The sequence below is a fragment of the Rhipicephalus microplus genome, chromosome X (genome assembly GCF_043290135.1).
Source record: "Rhipicephalus microplus isolate Deutch F79 chromosome X, USDA_Rmic, whole genome shotgun sequence".
In the NCBI taxonomy this organism is placed as follows: domain Eukaryota; kingdom Metazoa; phylum Arthropoda; class Arachnida; order Ixodida; family Ixodidae; genus Rhipicephalus; species Rhipicephalus microplus.
This window is the reverse complement of record NC_134710.1, coordinates 79,766,381-79,783,033: the sequence shown is the minus strand read 5'-3', so window position 1 is coordinate 79,783,033 and position 16,653 is coordinate 79,766,381. Positions and strand designations below refer to the sequence as shown.

The 16,653-nt window shown below is 45.7% G+C and overlaps 1 protein-coding gene across 1 annotated transcript in view; it reads left to right on the top strand.

Moving 5' to 3' along the window:
* The first annotated feature begins 430 nt into the window (after nucleotides 1–430).
* LOC119176142 (uncharacterized) overlaps nucleotides 431–16,653 on the top strand; it is an 87,928-nt gene continuing 71,705 nt past the window's right edge. Inside the window, exon 1 of the mRNA XM_037427294.2 lies at nucleotides 431–767. Within this exon, the coding sequence (XP_037283191.1) occupies nucleotides 663–767 (105 nt within the window). The 5' untranslated portion in view covers nucleotides 431–662. The remainder of the gene's footprint in view (nucleotides 768–16,653) is intronic.

Here is a 16,653-nt window from a genome sequence, read left to right as displayed (position 1 = left end):
CATCTTGTGGATGCATCTTCATGTACGTGAGCAATATATGTACAAGTTTTGCTCGCACTGGCTATGATTTGGCGGGCCGTTTAATAGTTCCGAAATATTACGCAATCTTGGGAGGTCGCTATATCCGCGCAGAAGACAAATGACACAACAAAAATACTGCGAGGCAGGGATTGCGTGAAAGAAATTGCTGCATCCGGTCGGCGTGTTGCAGCCGCGTGGGACACGGATTCTCTTGCGACACTGAAAGACTCGGCCGTGGTCGCCTTGTCTCGTTGCGCTCGCGTTTTCGGAAGTCCTTGTCGGGCGCTGGGCTTTCGTTGCATGCTGCATTCGCCGCTGCTCTTGAGTAGCGCGGGGTTTCTTCTCGCTGGCTTCCTCGCGTCGGCGGGGCGAGGGTCGTTCGGCGTGCGGCCGCGCTGTGCGTGTCCGCGCCAGCGAAGCCGGACATACGGTGTCGTGGGCCCACAAAGGCGCCGAGGCGCGCGGCGAGGGAAGGCACAAAATGGGGCTTTCCTCGGGTCGCGCTCTCGCGGGCGGCGTTCAACCTGGTTGGCTGGCTGCGAGTGCACTGTCCTACTTTGGACGGCGTCACGGGCCTTCGCCGCCTCGGCCAACTCCAGTCGGCTCGCTGCAGGTGCGACAACACACACACACCCAGTACCATGGACAAGGCCCAGGAAGCTGCTGCCGCCGCCGCTGGCATGGCGCAGATGGACTACCCGGCCAGTGAGCTGGGTTCCATCGGCAGGGACCTCCTGCCACCACCGGTAAGCCTCGGACGTCAGGGCCCCTTTTGTTAGCTCTGGCGAATCATCCGCGATGACCACAGCTGAGCCCTGTCTTCCTCTTATCCCACACGATGCGCGCGTGACTGAAATGATGTATCATAGGTGTCGCCGCACTTTGAGGTTAAGACAAAGAACTGGTGTACTTAAGATGGTGCCTTATGCGTTTTACGCTCTTAAGCGTTTATTCGTTCCAGTTTTGCGCATAACGCGTATTTTTGTTGTGTTGCTTCTTTGGAGTTCGTGCTGCACGTCGGCCAAATGAACTCTCCCTGATCCACGTTACTTGTGGAAGTATACGCTCCCCGTGCATGGCATACGTGCGTTTCTAGAACGTTCGGGCGCTGTGCGGATGCTTGCCAGCGTGTTCTCTTTTTAGCAATTAAAAAATATATCGCTTGCTTTATTTCGCAGCACACTACTCTAGCATTCTGGCCACAAACGTGAACATGAAGCTTAATTATGTGTTGTCTTACGCAGTTCCTGATAGGTTACATGGTACTGTGGCTTGGCACAGTTTCTTGGTGAAACGAAACTCTGGTAATATCGAAGTAAAACGGTATTCCGCTTCATAATAGGGGGTTTCTTTCCGGTCGCAATATCTACTGAAGACGTGACGCCACAGAAGGATGGGGGCTCACTGACCGGCCTGGTTCTGTATCCTTCCGTAGCGTTCATTAACAAACGGCACTGATGTACCCTACATGCTGCCCGCGGAAAGACAAGTGAATTGCGTTAATGCACTGGCAGTTAACAGTGAGAAGTTCGATCTTGCCACCCCGGCTTGACTTTACTGTCGGCGTGCGACGAACAATCCGTCTGACGGGTTCCCTGAAAGGTACAATGGTATGTCGTTTTCGCATCGCAGTGGCAAATAAGCTGCTCATTGAAATGCCTTAATAGGGTCATGGGGGCGGAAGGGGGACAAGTTTTAACTGCGTGAAGAAACTTTTCGATGTGGTGCATTTATAATGGCGACATTTAGACTTAAAAAATGGAGGTGAGAATGTATGTCATGCGGGGTCTTTATGGAAAACTTCACTCTTGCTGAACGAAGTGCAGACGCGGAACAAAGTATGACGACCAACAAGTATACCGAGAATTATGTGTGATTTCTTTTGCCGTTCTGAGTAGCACCCAGTGCAGCAAGCTCGTTGATCAATGCTTCTGCACTTCGTTTTATCTGAACGACTGCCCTATTGTGTTGCAATTCTCGAGCAACGATCATTCGAATTCATGATTGCAGCCCCGCCGCGGTGGTCTTACTCGGCTGCTGAACCGCAGGTCACGGGTTCGAATGCCGGCTGCGGCGGCTGCATTTCCGATGGAGGTGGAAATGTTGCAGGCCCGTGTGCTCAGATTTGGGTGCACGTTAAAAAACAGCAGGTGGTCGAAATTTCCGGAGCCCTCCACTACGGCGTCTCTCATAATCATATGGTGGTTTTGGGACGTTAAACCCCACATATCATTCAATCAATTCATGATTGCAGTTCTTGTGCTCTTGCTGTTTTCTTTCTGCTAGAGACTAATAGATTAAAATGACATCGTATGTTCTTTAGACGTTTCATTGCCCCGTTTCGTGTACCATCACTCATGCACCATCCTTTTTGAAGTAACGTGCGCCGATGCCAAGCTTGTATAACAGGTAGGAGTATGATGCGAAGCTTTCAGTATAGGTAACCAGAATAGCCATAGGCGTGTGCATGAGCGCAAGGCCTTCTAGGAGGAGAGGACATGTTTGGAAGGGGGGACGCTGTGACTCGGGGTGGGGGCGCAATGCCCCACATATTGACATAATAGGGAGGGGAGCGCTGCAATGAACTTTCGCCCCCCCCCCCCCCTCTGAAGGGAAATCCTGCGCACGCCTATGAGAAAAGCCTCATGCAAAACAAGATGCGGACATAAAGTGTCGTTTTATGCAAGTCGTATTGTTTTGTGTCGTAGCCTATATATAGCTACTGCACGAAGGTCACGCATCAAGGTTACTTTTGTATGGAGCACCATGCGCACAGTGTGTCATCACTGCTATATGGGTGGTGTAATAGGTATATATGGATGAACCATCATTTGGAAGGTGTTCCACGCATGCGCAGTTTATAGCTTGGTTATGTAGTACAAAATTTTGGCGCTATAGCTGTGGACGCATATTCGCAGCACTTGATTTGGAGAGGCAAATAATAATAATAATAATAATAATAATAATAATAATAATAATAATAATAATAATAATAATAATAATAATAATAATAATAATAATAATAATATAATTATTATTATTATTATTATTATTATTATTATTATTATTATTATTATTATTATTATTATTATTATTATTATTATTATTATTGCTGTTGTCGTCATCATCTCTAAACTGCTGGAAGCCTTGCAAGAAATAATTAACAGCAGATATACGTATGAGCGACGCGAGTGAGTATAGACTTGCGCACCTCATCTGCGTGCCCCGCCGCGGTGGTCTAGTGGCTAAGGTTCTCGGCTGCTGACCCGCCGGTCGCGGGTTCGAATCCCGGCTGCGGCGGCTGTATTTTTGATGGAGGCGGAAATGTTGTAAGCCCGTGTGCTCAGATTTGGGTGCACGTTAAAGAACCCCAGGTGGTCAAAATCTTCGGAGCCCTCCACTACGGCGTCTCTCATAATCATATGGTGGTTTTGGGACGTTAAACCCCACATACCAACTACCACCTCATCTGCGTGCGTGCGCTGTCAAGCTCTTGGTCTATGTCGTCGACCGTGATTTGCGCCCTGAATTCGATGCAGAGTGGTAATAGCTGGATCGAAGGGCGAGATGGACCCAAGGCACAAGCTAAAGTGACATTTTCCTCCCACGGGATATTTCTATATAAGAAACAGGCGTGCTTCGGTTTTAGTTCTCGTGTTAGCGCTGAAGCGGGAACAGTCGTGTGGTCGAGACAGCAAGCTAGAAAGAAGCGATGACCACCTGTGGTTCAAATTTGTTCTCACTGTTCGACTTTCTTCCCCTCTAAGAGTTATAAGGGCCCTCTGTATTGAACTTGATGAGCTGCACAGAGAGGATGAGTTGCCGGCAGGCCTTGTGCGAGCTTAGGTCAGTCCGTAATGGTTTGCCTTCAGTACCCTTGCTGCTGCTCCAACACCACCACTTGTCTTGAACCCGCCGTGGTACACTGCGGCTACACTGTCGATGATGCAGCACAGCCTTTAAGTCGCTTATGCGCCGATAAACAGAATTTCACGAACACATGTGTTGCGCTGCCAAGAATGAAGGCACGGGTTTGATATATACCTACCTTCGTGGCCGCGTTTCGGTAAGGACGAAATGTATAAAAAACACCCGTGCTAGGTTTGGGTGAAGGTTAGAGAAGTCCGATCAGCATTGACACGTAGCCCACCATGCACCGTGCACTGGTATTCACGTGTAAAACACCACAAGTTTGAACGCCACACCACTAGCATCATTATCATATTGCTATCCCGCCGCATTTCGGAACTTGCCAGCTTTCGCGCCACAGGTGAGAGTGCGAGGCGATTACAATCGGCGCAGTGGTCGGCAGCATGCTGCCATCCGATACAGTCTGCAGGGTTTTGCCGCACTTCACAGAGATGTCACTCGTGCCCTTCTGATGCGAAGCGAGCAAGTTGCTCGCTTTGGCGGCAAAATCGGCAAAACACTGTGGTATGCAGTGTTATCTATAATAACGGCAAATTTTCAGAATGTTTAGATATGAGCGCAATTTTTAAAAAAAACATTCAGTGTATGTATACGGTAACGTTTTATGATGTGAAAAGCGCACCATAAACCTAGTTTTGTCGTCGTTATATTGTTCTACGTAATTTCGATTAATAAAAAGTTTTTTTAACTAAACTTTTTACATTATCCACTAGGGGGCTTACACACCAACATATTTTTTTCGCATAGTGCCCCCCCCCCCAACCCCTTATTTGTGACAATCTTCTTTTTTTTTGTAGCGGGAAACATTGCTTTATTAAGCCGGAAGAAGTAGCTTTACACTGCACCTGCGCTCGTACATATTCGATCAATATATATCTTCGTTGAACAGCCATACATTTTTTAATTCAAAAAGTCTTCAATATATGTTAATTAGTACGACTTTATTCCTCGTATAAAATTAGGAACAGTAGTTATCCACAATGTTTGTGAAACGTATGTCAGAGTCAAATGAAGTCGCTATCCTTATACGTGAACACATCTACACAAACAAATTCAATTTAACTACCAGCCCGCCCCTCTCCTTCCACCCAATAGTTTATATTCACGGGGAACTTCCTGCATGCTCTGTGTGCACCGTGTGCAAGATCTCACGACCGAAACAGTTACGTCCTTCAGATCTTTCTAAGGAAACAAACAAAAAAAAAAGCGTGAAATCAGTCATATGGCTATTTTAAATAAAGTATGTGTCTGTTGCAACAATGAAACAACTTATAGCACCCGGAGTAAGGAAAATTCGTTCATTCATTGATCATTTCGCAAAGCAACAGTTATGGTAGTCGCCGAATAGTGGAGGGCTCCCGACTAGTTTTTCGTAAAGCCACATACGCGTTTGTTGATCGTGTGCTCCTTTCGTTGTTCTCTCTCTCTCTCTCTCTAATCTTCTTACTCCCGGCCCTTTCCTTATACCCCGGTGTAGGGTAGCCAACCGGACTGCTGTCTGGTTAACCTCCCTGCCATCTCCCTTTTCCATTCCTTCCTTCCTTGGGTTTGGTGACGTGCACTTCAATCCAACTTCGCAAACTTTGTTACATATTCGTTTCCTATTGACCGCGTGGCCACCAACAGATGTCGACTGATCCATCGCTGAGAGAAGAAAACTTATCCCGAATAAAAGGAATGACGTGGGCTTAGGCAGAACAACACGTGCTAAAACAGGCGGGCAGATGTTCACTTAATAAAAAAGTTAGATGAGTCACCGTTTTTAACGGGGTATGCAACAGCCGCAGTAGCTGCTTATGCTGCCGCTGATGGTAGTGATAACGAAGATGATGGTATTCAGGTGGTGGCATGTATGGTTGTAACCAACGAGTAATGTTGGGTTGTAACACTAACTGCAAACATTTGGGTAAGGCAATAATATAATAATTCTTGGGGTTTAACGTCCCAAAACCACCATATGATCATGAGCGACGCCGTATATAGTGGAGGGCTCCGGAAATTTCGACCACCCGGGGTTCTTTAACGTGCACCCAAATCTGAGCAGCATAAGGGATATATACAAAATTTTTCTCTGCATCGAAAATGCAGCCACCGCGGCCGGGATTCGACCGTGACCGACGGGTGGGCAGCCGAGTGGCTTAGCCACGATACCACCGTGGCGGGCTTGGGGTAAAGTGGTACACATGCATGACGGAAACTTCAAAAACGCAATGTCTATCACAGACAAAAGAAAGGGAAAAAATAGAAAGGCATAAACGCCGTTTCTTTGATAACCTCGTATATATAGTTGTAACTTGTATACACGTCACGACGCGGGTGCGATTTTCTACTCGATAACGGTCAGGAAAGATCGAACGCTTTGCTTTCCAGTACGCATAAGTACTTTTACAGCGTGAAGGATCAAACACCAATCTTTTAGCGTGACAATTAACGTTTCGCTTTGGAGAATATAGCTGCTACTATTGAAAACTGATCTGTGTACCAAAAATGAGATCCCATCAAATTCGACCTTCGGTACGTTCTCTATATACTTATACCAAGACTACCTAAACACTGGCGAGCTTATATTCTAGTCCCCCCCCCCCCCCTATACCTGCTTCTTTTCATTTATTGAACTTTAGAAGAAGCTTGGGCTAATCGGTTTGTGTTCATGGTGGTGAATTTCATGGTGCGCAAAACATAAACATCAGTTAGAAGTCAGTGCCTTTTTCCAACTCTGTTTAGTTGTTTTCCCTGTGTTCGCACACTGTGTAATTCGCAATATTGATTTATGCCTTCATCTCTGGTATTTCAAAGCACTATAGGAACCTTTGCTTCGCTGGATGCAATGGTGTTATACTACATTTCTTCAGTAAATCTGAGGCCAAAAAGACTCCGCAGTGCAATACAATTCGCTTGTAACGATGTTTCATCAATGACCATCCAATGTGAATCACAAACCATTCATTGACTCCATAATTGTCGGTCGTCGACCAGGGCGCTTTCAGGCCTTATTTGCATCTCTCCTTCAGACCAGCCTCCATCGTCGCGCATCGCACTCGTTTCATACTCCCACAAGCAGCGCATGCCCGAGGTTTTAGCTATGTCATGCGTGACAAACGTCTTTCGAGTTGAATTTTGACGCCGCCTGCGCTGTAAACAAGCCTCGCATTGTGCCCCGTCACGAGCAGATTTTCAGGCCACTGTCAAAGGATCTCAAGAGATTCTTGGTCGCTAGACCAGCATCGGGCGTCTCTATTCCACGCGAGCTTATAGAAAACGCTCCGCCACGCATGCGCGGCCAGATTTTTTCTGAAAAACACCGTGCACTTGCCAGCTGTAGCCAGAACATTGTGGTCGACACCACGTCGTACGAGGCCGGCCATCGCGTGATGAGGCCGCTTCACGCCACCGCCATGTCGGGCGCTTTGCATCCCACATCGCTGCGCCAGGCCGATTGGCTGTGGCCTATTCGCTTGGCTTACAGAGCGTATAGGGGTCGGTTAGAGCTTGCGCTTGCCGATCGGCGCCACGTTGATGTGCGTGGCCGTTCCCGTTGTGAGCAGTCCCACCGAGGAAGCACCATACGCAAGCGTCGCGCCTCCATCGACGGTGACAAGCTGGCCTAACAGGGTATAGTTGTAGCCGGTATCACGTGCACAGAGCACGACGCTGTCGACGCATGTGCACAGGACGACCCGCCTGCCTGACCGAAACGTCACGTGCTCGTGTCATCGCGAATGTAACACGCTTTAATTTATACAGCACAAGGAACTGCTCATCGAAAGAGTGTCGACGGGAAGTATGTCAGGCACCCAAACTTGTCCTCCATAACGTCCGATTCGCGTTTCAGGATGCAGTTTGACGGACGTGGTTTATGAGGTCAAGCATGGTCAAGCAGACTCCACTCATTGGAACCACTCCTCCTCTGCAGAGGCGCACAGCCAGAATTTTTTTTTTTTGGGGGGGGGGGGGCACCTCTTTGATTTGGGGGGGGGGGGGGTTAGGGTTGGGGGGAACCGTCGTAAAATGGTTATTTTTCGCTCTCTATGACATGGCGAAAAAAAATTCGGGGGGGGGGGGCACGGGTTTGGTGTGTGCCACCCCCTGGCAACGACCCTGCTCCTCTGTTCATATGGGGTCTCACAATCGGCGTCAGGTTCAATGCTCAATGCCACTGTGTCCTCTATTTTCCCAAATTAGTTATCGTTGTTTGTACGAACCGATCACTCACCGCGTGTTTTTGTTTCTGGTATGATTGTTTTTCTAGTATTGTGTACATTGTATTTATAGAATTTCATACAATAACACCTATAGAGCGGAATCTGGTGCTATTGTCTACGCAGGCTTCTTCAGTGGCGCTTGTACCCGCATAGGAATTATGGGAAGTATAGGCTTCGGATCTGGTGCGGTTGGATCACGTTCTTGAGATTCACGACGCTTCTTTTCCCAGTGTAAAACAAAGTAATATGAAGTTATAATAAATGGAAACTTGCTTCATTTTTTTGTACGCAAACTTTATTGCAAAAAGAGTTTGTGACCATGGCATAGAGGTGAAACATGGGCAAACGTCACCACCAGGGTACGTATCGCTCTGTCATTGCGTTCCAGATTTGGCGCCAAGATAGAATCCATTCTTTTTTACCACACTTGAAAACAAACGTGCTTGTTTTTCTATCAAAAGTGTGCTTTATCTATTAACAGAAATAACAGTACAATATCGGGTGAGACACACTTAGATTTTCGTCTTCTGCCATGCTATGTACGTATATATGTCCAAGTGGTATTCCCCCAATGCACCTCTGATTTCGTTGTGAAATCGAGTCAGTGGAGCGTGACGATGCGTCTATTCAGCTTCGTCATCGTTTTGCAGTCAATTTAAAACGAGTTTATGCCAGATGCGCTCGTGAAAAGACATGAACTTGATGCAATATCTTGCACTGGCATGAGACGCTATACGTGTATATGCGCAGCGGTGAGTCGACGACGCTTCGTTTGAACTGTCAAATACGACTCGTAAAGCTCCAGCGTCGCAGCAAATCAGGAGATCTAAAAGCCCTCAGCCTCTTCGAGTTACAGAGTCACTGCTTCAGCCCTTTCCACCGCACACCACTAGCCGCGCTGCACGAAGAACGGAACGGAAACTATAGAAAAATGTCTGTAGACAGTTCGCTAGTTAACCCTATCCAATCTAAAGCCTGTGCTTCTCATAATTCCTACGGAGGTACACAATCGCAGTGTCAGATTCCTCTCGAGGTATTATTGTATGAAACTGTATGATGGTATTATAACCCCACCTCTTGCCCCGCCGCGGTGGTCTATAGCAGCTAAAGTACTCGGCTGCTGACCCGCAGGTCGTAGGAGCAAATCCCGGCTGCGGCGGCTGCATTTCCGATGGAGGCGGAAATGTTGTAGGCCTGTGTGCTCAGATTTGGGTGCACGTTAAAGAACCCCAGGTGGTCGAAATTTCTGGAGCCCTCCAGTACGGCGTCTCTCATAGTCATATGGCGTTTTTGGGACGTTCAATCCCACATATCCTTAACGGCACCCCCTAAGTAGCACCCCTATAAACGGGGCCTTTAAGGTATACCTGACCTGTTCCTTTTTTATTCGTCAATGGCACGACTGCGAATTCAAAGTATGTTCTTTTGCCAAATTTTTGCTAAATCATTAAACGTACACTGACGTTCGTTGTTACACAGAAAGCGAGTGGGTCCCGCGTTGTGGCTTAACGAAGATGCACATGAAGCGTCGGTGCTCGAGAGGTGCAACATCAACACGTCACATAAATCGCGTTTACACCGCTTCCTTATTTTCTTTTGCTCGTTAAAAACCCGTCGTTTTTCTTCCCGATTCGATATGCGTTCCTAAGGAGTATGTATACCTGAGGGGAGTTCTAGAGGACTAATTATTAGTGACGTATCTATCCTCTATTTATGTGACAATGTATGGCGTCAGGTAAAAGGGGCGCCGACAACGTTCACGCAATCTGCCTTCGAATGAAACTTTCGCCACTTTATGCGGATTTCCGCATGAGCTGGGGGCGTATTTCGAAAATGTATTCCGTTTAAGTGCCGTTGGCCATTCTCCATAGTGTCATTTCCAGCATCGGTATTGGTTGAGGTGTTCTCGTCCATTTTTACCATATTGAACGTTCATTTATGAATTTGGTCGTTCAGTATTCCTTCGTTTGCAGCCGTCGGATTCGGAGGCAGCAGGGATCGCTCTATGCCGGCGACGTTTCCTTGAGATTTACATCACAGTTACTACAGCATACTCGAAACACTACAATTAACGCCGCCATATACCTACGGCCTGGCTTCATCATCGGCTCGTTTTTCAATAAGGGGGTGTGAAACAAATAATCAAGCCCCCCCCCCCCCCCCCCAAAGTACTTTTTTTTTCATTCACTCGTTTCTCCGTTTAACTTGGCTTCTTGAGTCTCGTGGTTAGCTCGAACATGACAATTACACATAAAATAACTGCCGCCTACGTAACCATTTTTCCCCTCTCTTTCCTTCATAACACGCAAATCCACTCAATGGAGGAACCTTCGTGGAAGGTGAAAAAAAAAAAAGTCATCCTCAAGAGTTACTGTAGCACAAAACTATAACACGAAACATATACAGAGTTGATTCTCAGAAGGAAATACTCGCCGCTGAAAAATAAGGCTGGAAAATGGCCCAGCTCTTGTCAGCAGGGGTGCGCGCATAATCGAGTTTCGTAATCGAATCGAATAATACCTAATCGAATAGTTCGATTCGGTTTTCGAGTAGCGAATATTTGAAGTTTCGAATAATTCCATGGTACGAATGTCCAATACGCCACGAAGGCCGCTTGCGCAAATTGGTTAGCGTGGAGTTACGAAAATGAACGCTGACGTCGTTATAGACGTTGGCGTTCAATGGTTACCGAGTAACCCTTCGTTAAAAAGTTCACCGACGTCCTGATTTAAAAGCGTGTGCATGTTCAATTTTAATATGTCATTCTCGCATGCCATGGTTTCAGCAAACAAAGCCAGCGAAATGTCTGGAGGCTGGGAAACTGAAATTCTACATGAAATGTTGTAGTTTTTCAGTAGCAGCCACTGGCTGCGTTAAACGTTCTCGAGGAAATGAGCAGATTACATTTCCGTTCTCTTTCTTTCAATTTTCAATAAAGTACTTTGTATTCGATATTCATTGGATATTCAATATTTTTGCTACTATTTAGCACTATTTGAATCGAATTCGATCCGAGATGAAATTTCACTATTCGAAAACCCCTATACTTTAAGGCGGGGGCTGAGAAAATAAAAAGAAGACAAAGAAGCCTGTGTAGGGGTTTTACATTGCAGTTTAGTACTACGCTGTGCGACAGTTTTGCCACCGTTCACGCCCATTCCTCCTCTCTGCGGTTTTCCGTACGAAACTGGCTATTTGCGCAATGAAGGAGGGAGGAAAGAAAAAAAATATGCAACGTGACTTCTTTTGCTTTCGTGCAGAGCGATTCGCGAATTCATTACACATCATGCCGGCTATGTGTCCCCATTTGTCCAACAGCAGCCGAGTGTGTCGTCCTTTCGCCACGTCCCACTGCGGACGCCGTCAGGCGGAAGTGGTCCGGCCGCAGCACGCATGGCGGCCATTTCCGGACCGATTGTGCATGGCGGCGGGTAAGGACACCAGAGCAAATGGAGGAGAGGCAAAAAAAGAAAAAAACGAACGTGGCGCGATTTACTGGGAGCACACATTTTGTCAACGTCCTCTGCTCTAAGACACTTGACTTGAGCTTGCGGAAACCCTGCAAGGAAAGAGTCATGGATCTGTGTTATTTGCAGGAAAAACGCTGTACTGATTGATTGATTGATTGATTGCTATGTGGGGTTTAACGTCCCAAAACCACCATATGATTATCAAAGACGCCGTAGTGGAGGGCTCCGGAAATTTCGACCCCCTCGGGTTCTCTAACGTGCACCCAAATCTGAGCACACGGCTTACAGCATTTTCGCCTCGCTGTCGAAAAGGCAGCCGCCGCAGCCGAGATTCGATCCCACGACCTGCGGGTCGTGTGACCTAGCCACTATACCACTGTGGCGAGGCTCGCAGTAGAAATGCAGAAAATACATATGCCACACACCAGCCATGATCAAACCAGCCACTGTCTCGCGTAAGCACTACACACAAAAACACGAGGTCACGGGAAAGGCGTATCTATTCAAGCAACGAAGAGAGAAATTGAAACCCAGACATGCGCAATACCACTGATGTGTCCTTTATACACAGGCTGCCTTACTTTATCCGAAGCGCTTCCATTATTTACTGTGGTGTATTAGGCGTTAGAATATCGCCTCATTATGATGCACCAACTAGCCCAGCAAAAACTACGTCGTTGATCTGTACCGGCTTATTTCGCATTATTGAACTTTGTTAAGAGAAAGATACGTTGAGCTGTATAGCAGGATTAAGCTGTATACGTGTTAACTATTGCAGCGAAAGCTGTTATGAGATCACAACAAGGTTCGTGTACACCGTAGTTGTCTGCCGCCGCCGCCGGTGTCCGTAACCACTATCGGGCGAAATAAGAAAAAAAACGAAATAAAAACACTAATGACACTATGAAATTTGAACCCGGGTCCACTGCGTGCAAGCCCAGCATTCTACCATCGAGTCACGCCTGCCTTCGTTTTTCTTTAATGCATGAAATCATGACCAGTAATTGTGAACTACGCACAACACATTTCTTCATAAGTGAGGAAAATGCACACAAGTGTCCAGTGGGAAAAGCCACTCCAGAACGGGCTCAAAAGTCTCAAAAACACTGTGCACTTGCGCAGCTGCTTCTCGGAAAACGGATCTAGTCGACAGTGGTGGCTCGGCGCGTCCATCAATCATGCGACTTTTCCATAGTGAATGAAGTCTCAACAGCCTAAAAAGGTGATATGGAGTATTATCGGTCAAACTCTTCTTGAAAGGGAGGGACCTGATACCATGCGTTGGGATTGGAAGTTTTGTTGTCTGATTGTTCTTTTCAGAATGTACAAAAATACAATTCGTCACGACAATGAATAAAGCAATGGTTTATCGTCTCAGGTTGGTTGCAGAGTCTACAATTTACTGTTCAGGGCACATTTATTGATTTTTTGTTCAGCCACGTTTTCACTGGCAGAGTGCTAGTGCGCAGTTTAAAGAAAAACGCTTTCTCTGAAGGAGATATTCACATTCTACGTACACGAAATAATACATCGTGACCAGACAGAAGCCAATATGGCATTAAATAAACGAGTTCAGGGAAAATGTCATTCACAAGTGCAGCAGTTAACTTTGTTCTGTCAATAGTGTACAAATACTCTACACTAAATGTGGCTTTCAAAATATTTGCAGTATCAACAATTTATTTTAAAAATTCCCACAACGACGATTCCTTAGGAACGCCTGTTGTGACATAAATAAAAGGAAGGTGGTAGTCGAGACGGTTTTGAAGGTTGGCTAAAAGAAAGGAGTGGCAAACATCCTTGACGTAAAAAAAGTCGCAACACCAACTGTCGCAAAAACAAATGCTTCAGGCCGCTCGAGGCCATGCACCTTTTTCAAGTGGAAGAAACAGGTTTTCTCTTCTGATAGGTTTCCAAGAAGAGCTCCAAATAAAACAGACAAATATCCCACGAAAGGCTTGAATGGGCACACGAGAGCAGTGGAACACCTGAACATAAATTAGCTTTGACGCAAGGAAAGTATTGCACGCTTTCGCTCTCGCAAAAATCGAAAGCTCTCGTCCGTGCCATGTTGCTATCTTTCAATGGATCGTAGTTGTCGCGTGGTCCAGTGTGGGCCGCTGTTACGATAGTTATCGAGAGGCACAACAAGGTACCGCATAGGAGTCGCATTCCAATGGATATCTGTAAAGACCGAAGGAGTTTGGGTCCACATGCCTTGCCAGAATCCTCTACTTTTATCAACATTTATGCTGGTTCTATAGCGACTTAACAGAAACGTACAGTAGCGTTGACTGCCTCCTGAACGCTGGGTTTATCAACGCAAAAGAAAGCAATGTCATTCGCATAAGCTAAACTTCATCAACATCATATCGGCATCCTCTCATGCTAGAATTTAGAAGCACACTTGAGCATAATGGTTCCAGATAAATTGCAAAGAGCAAAAGCTGAGAGCTGACATCCCTTACGTACAGATTAATTTGACTGTATTATATTGGAAAGAGTGCGATTTACAATAAGTCTTGTTGTGCACTTCTTATGACCGGGTGGAATACCATTCTACAGTACATCAACCAACTGCAGGAGTCTTAGGGGCCGGAACAAAAAGGCATGCTGTACCTTATCAAATGCTTTAGCAAGGTCTATTTGAAGGAGGGCTACTTGGTCCATGCTACAATCAATACACTCAGGAACTGACCGTGCAACATGAATATTTGTCTGTACAGAGCTACCGCGATTTCCACATGTTTGGTGGTCACCTACACATTTATAATCACTGTCTGTAGCCGATTTGTCAGCAATTTCGCAGATATTTTGTAGTCAACGTTACATAACGATATAGGCCTATATCCGTTAACTTTCTTTAATGCTTCAGGATCAGTACTTTTTAGGATTAATGTTGTATGGCCCTGATAGAAAGAAGGAGGAAGTTCACCGTGTTCATAAGCCTCTTTAAAAAGTTGCTCAAGGAACAGTATCAGAAGTTCCTGAAATGCTATGTAAAAATAAGGCCATCTGGGCCAGGAATTTTGTTCTTCTGCGACGTTGTTATTGCGAATCGAATTTCTTCCCTCGTTATGGGCCCATCACCAGTGAGTCTGCCATCTTCTTCTAAGTGGGGCACAAGGGCAATGAAGTGGTCAGCTTCTTCCTCAAAATTCTTGAATCTCAGCCACGGCAAACAAACTTTTGGAATAATCTTCGAACGCGGCTCTTATTTCACATGTCTCAGTGCCCAGTGACTCAATTTGCAGTATCTGTTTAGAAAGTGCATATCTCTTTTCATCCCCGAGAGCTTTCTTAGTGGATTCCTCTTTAGTAAAATGAGTAACACGGGAATGAATCATTGCTCCCATGTTTACATCTGTATCGTATTTCTGTATCTGTGCTCGAACCACATATATCTCATGCACGTACAATCCCGGCTGTTGACTTGGAAAAGTATAGAGCTGAAGTAAATCACGAATATAGCTTTTCAGCGCTTTTTTAGCTATTTTGTATGAAATATTAATCACCTGATAATTAACCTTTTCTTTGAACCTTTCCCATTGAGCGAATATTGAAAGCTGTCGACACATGTGTCACCTCTTGTACGAATTCTTGAGCTATTTTCACAAAGAAATCCTCGCGCAACAACTGTACGTTAAGCTTCCATATAGGTCCCAGTTTAGAGGGACCTTACGAAAATCTTTAGGACCCCAAGAAATGGCGACCATGCAATGGTCTGTAAAAAAGATGGGTTTTACAGCATAATTATGAATGTGAGACCATATGCTTATAGATACGTACACATGGTTGATCCAAGCATGAGAGACATCCTGAAAGCGTGTAAACCTCATTGAGGGTGCATGCGCTCCAACATCTATTAAATTGTGGTCATACACTAATTTCTGGGGTAAAGCTGTACTTGCATCCTAACGATTTGTTATATACGAATGATCTCTAGTGTCACAAACACAATTAAAGTCTCCCAAAACTATCGAAAGTTCTGTCAGTGCTTAGCAGTGAAGTTAAAGAGAGGAAAAAAATTATTCATGTAATTTACTTTGGAGGGAGCATGACACAGATAAATCCCCAATTATGGGAATGAAAAAAAGTGACAAAAAATGAGGCGTCCTTGCCCATCAACATGTAGTGACGTGAAAATACGATTCAAGCGCTTCCTAACTACAAATAAAAATCATCCATCAGAAGCACCGCATGCAGGCTCGGATGATGTATAAACTATATTCTCGTAACACTTCCAGTGCAAGATCGGTGTCACGAGATACCAAAAACTTAGTCTCTTGCACTGCAGCTACACCAATGTTGTACTGCTCAAGTACGTGGGGCAACTGCCACTGACGCCTTACATTCCTCAAACCATGTACGTAGAGGGTCGCTATATACACACATGGGAAAGGTTAGCGCGGTAGTCACTTTGCTCTCTTAAAACTTTTGTATGTTTTCTTTCCTTAAAACTTGGATAGCTTTAAATCTAGTCAGAAATGTGTGCACTTCTGCGAACGCTTCATCACCTGCAGCGAGACTTAGTGTTCGCACCGCACCGAACCGCTACACAGTATATACGCGCAGTGTCGGTGTGCTCAGAGAGTGAACTTGCCGCGAATGTGCACGATGAACTACTGCGCCAAACTTTATTTCTATGTTTTATTTTACCTGCAAGATATTTGTTGCATTGACTTCGTATTTGCTCGCTACGAGCGCTTGAATAGGGGATTACCACTCAAACAACCTAAGACGGTTTCGCACTTAGTACCGTATAGCAAGGTAGTGGGAAAGTTAAGAGGGAAGTGGGGGAGGGCGAGAAAGAGAGGAGAGAGTAAAGCATAACATAGAAAAAAAGAGAGAGAGAATCAAAGAAGGATAAAGAATCATAAGGCATAAAGAGCGAGAAAGAGAGAGAGAAAGAAATAAATAGAAGAAGAAAAAGACAAAAATTAGATGGAAAAACAGAGAAAAGAAGAGGGGAAAAAAGAAAGAGGAAGATAAACAAGCCAAGCCGCCCAGCTCCGCTATTCCTCCAGGCT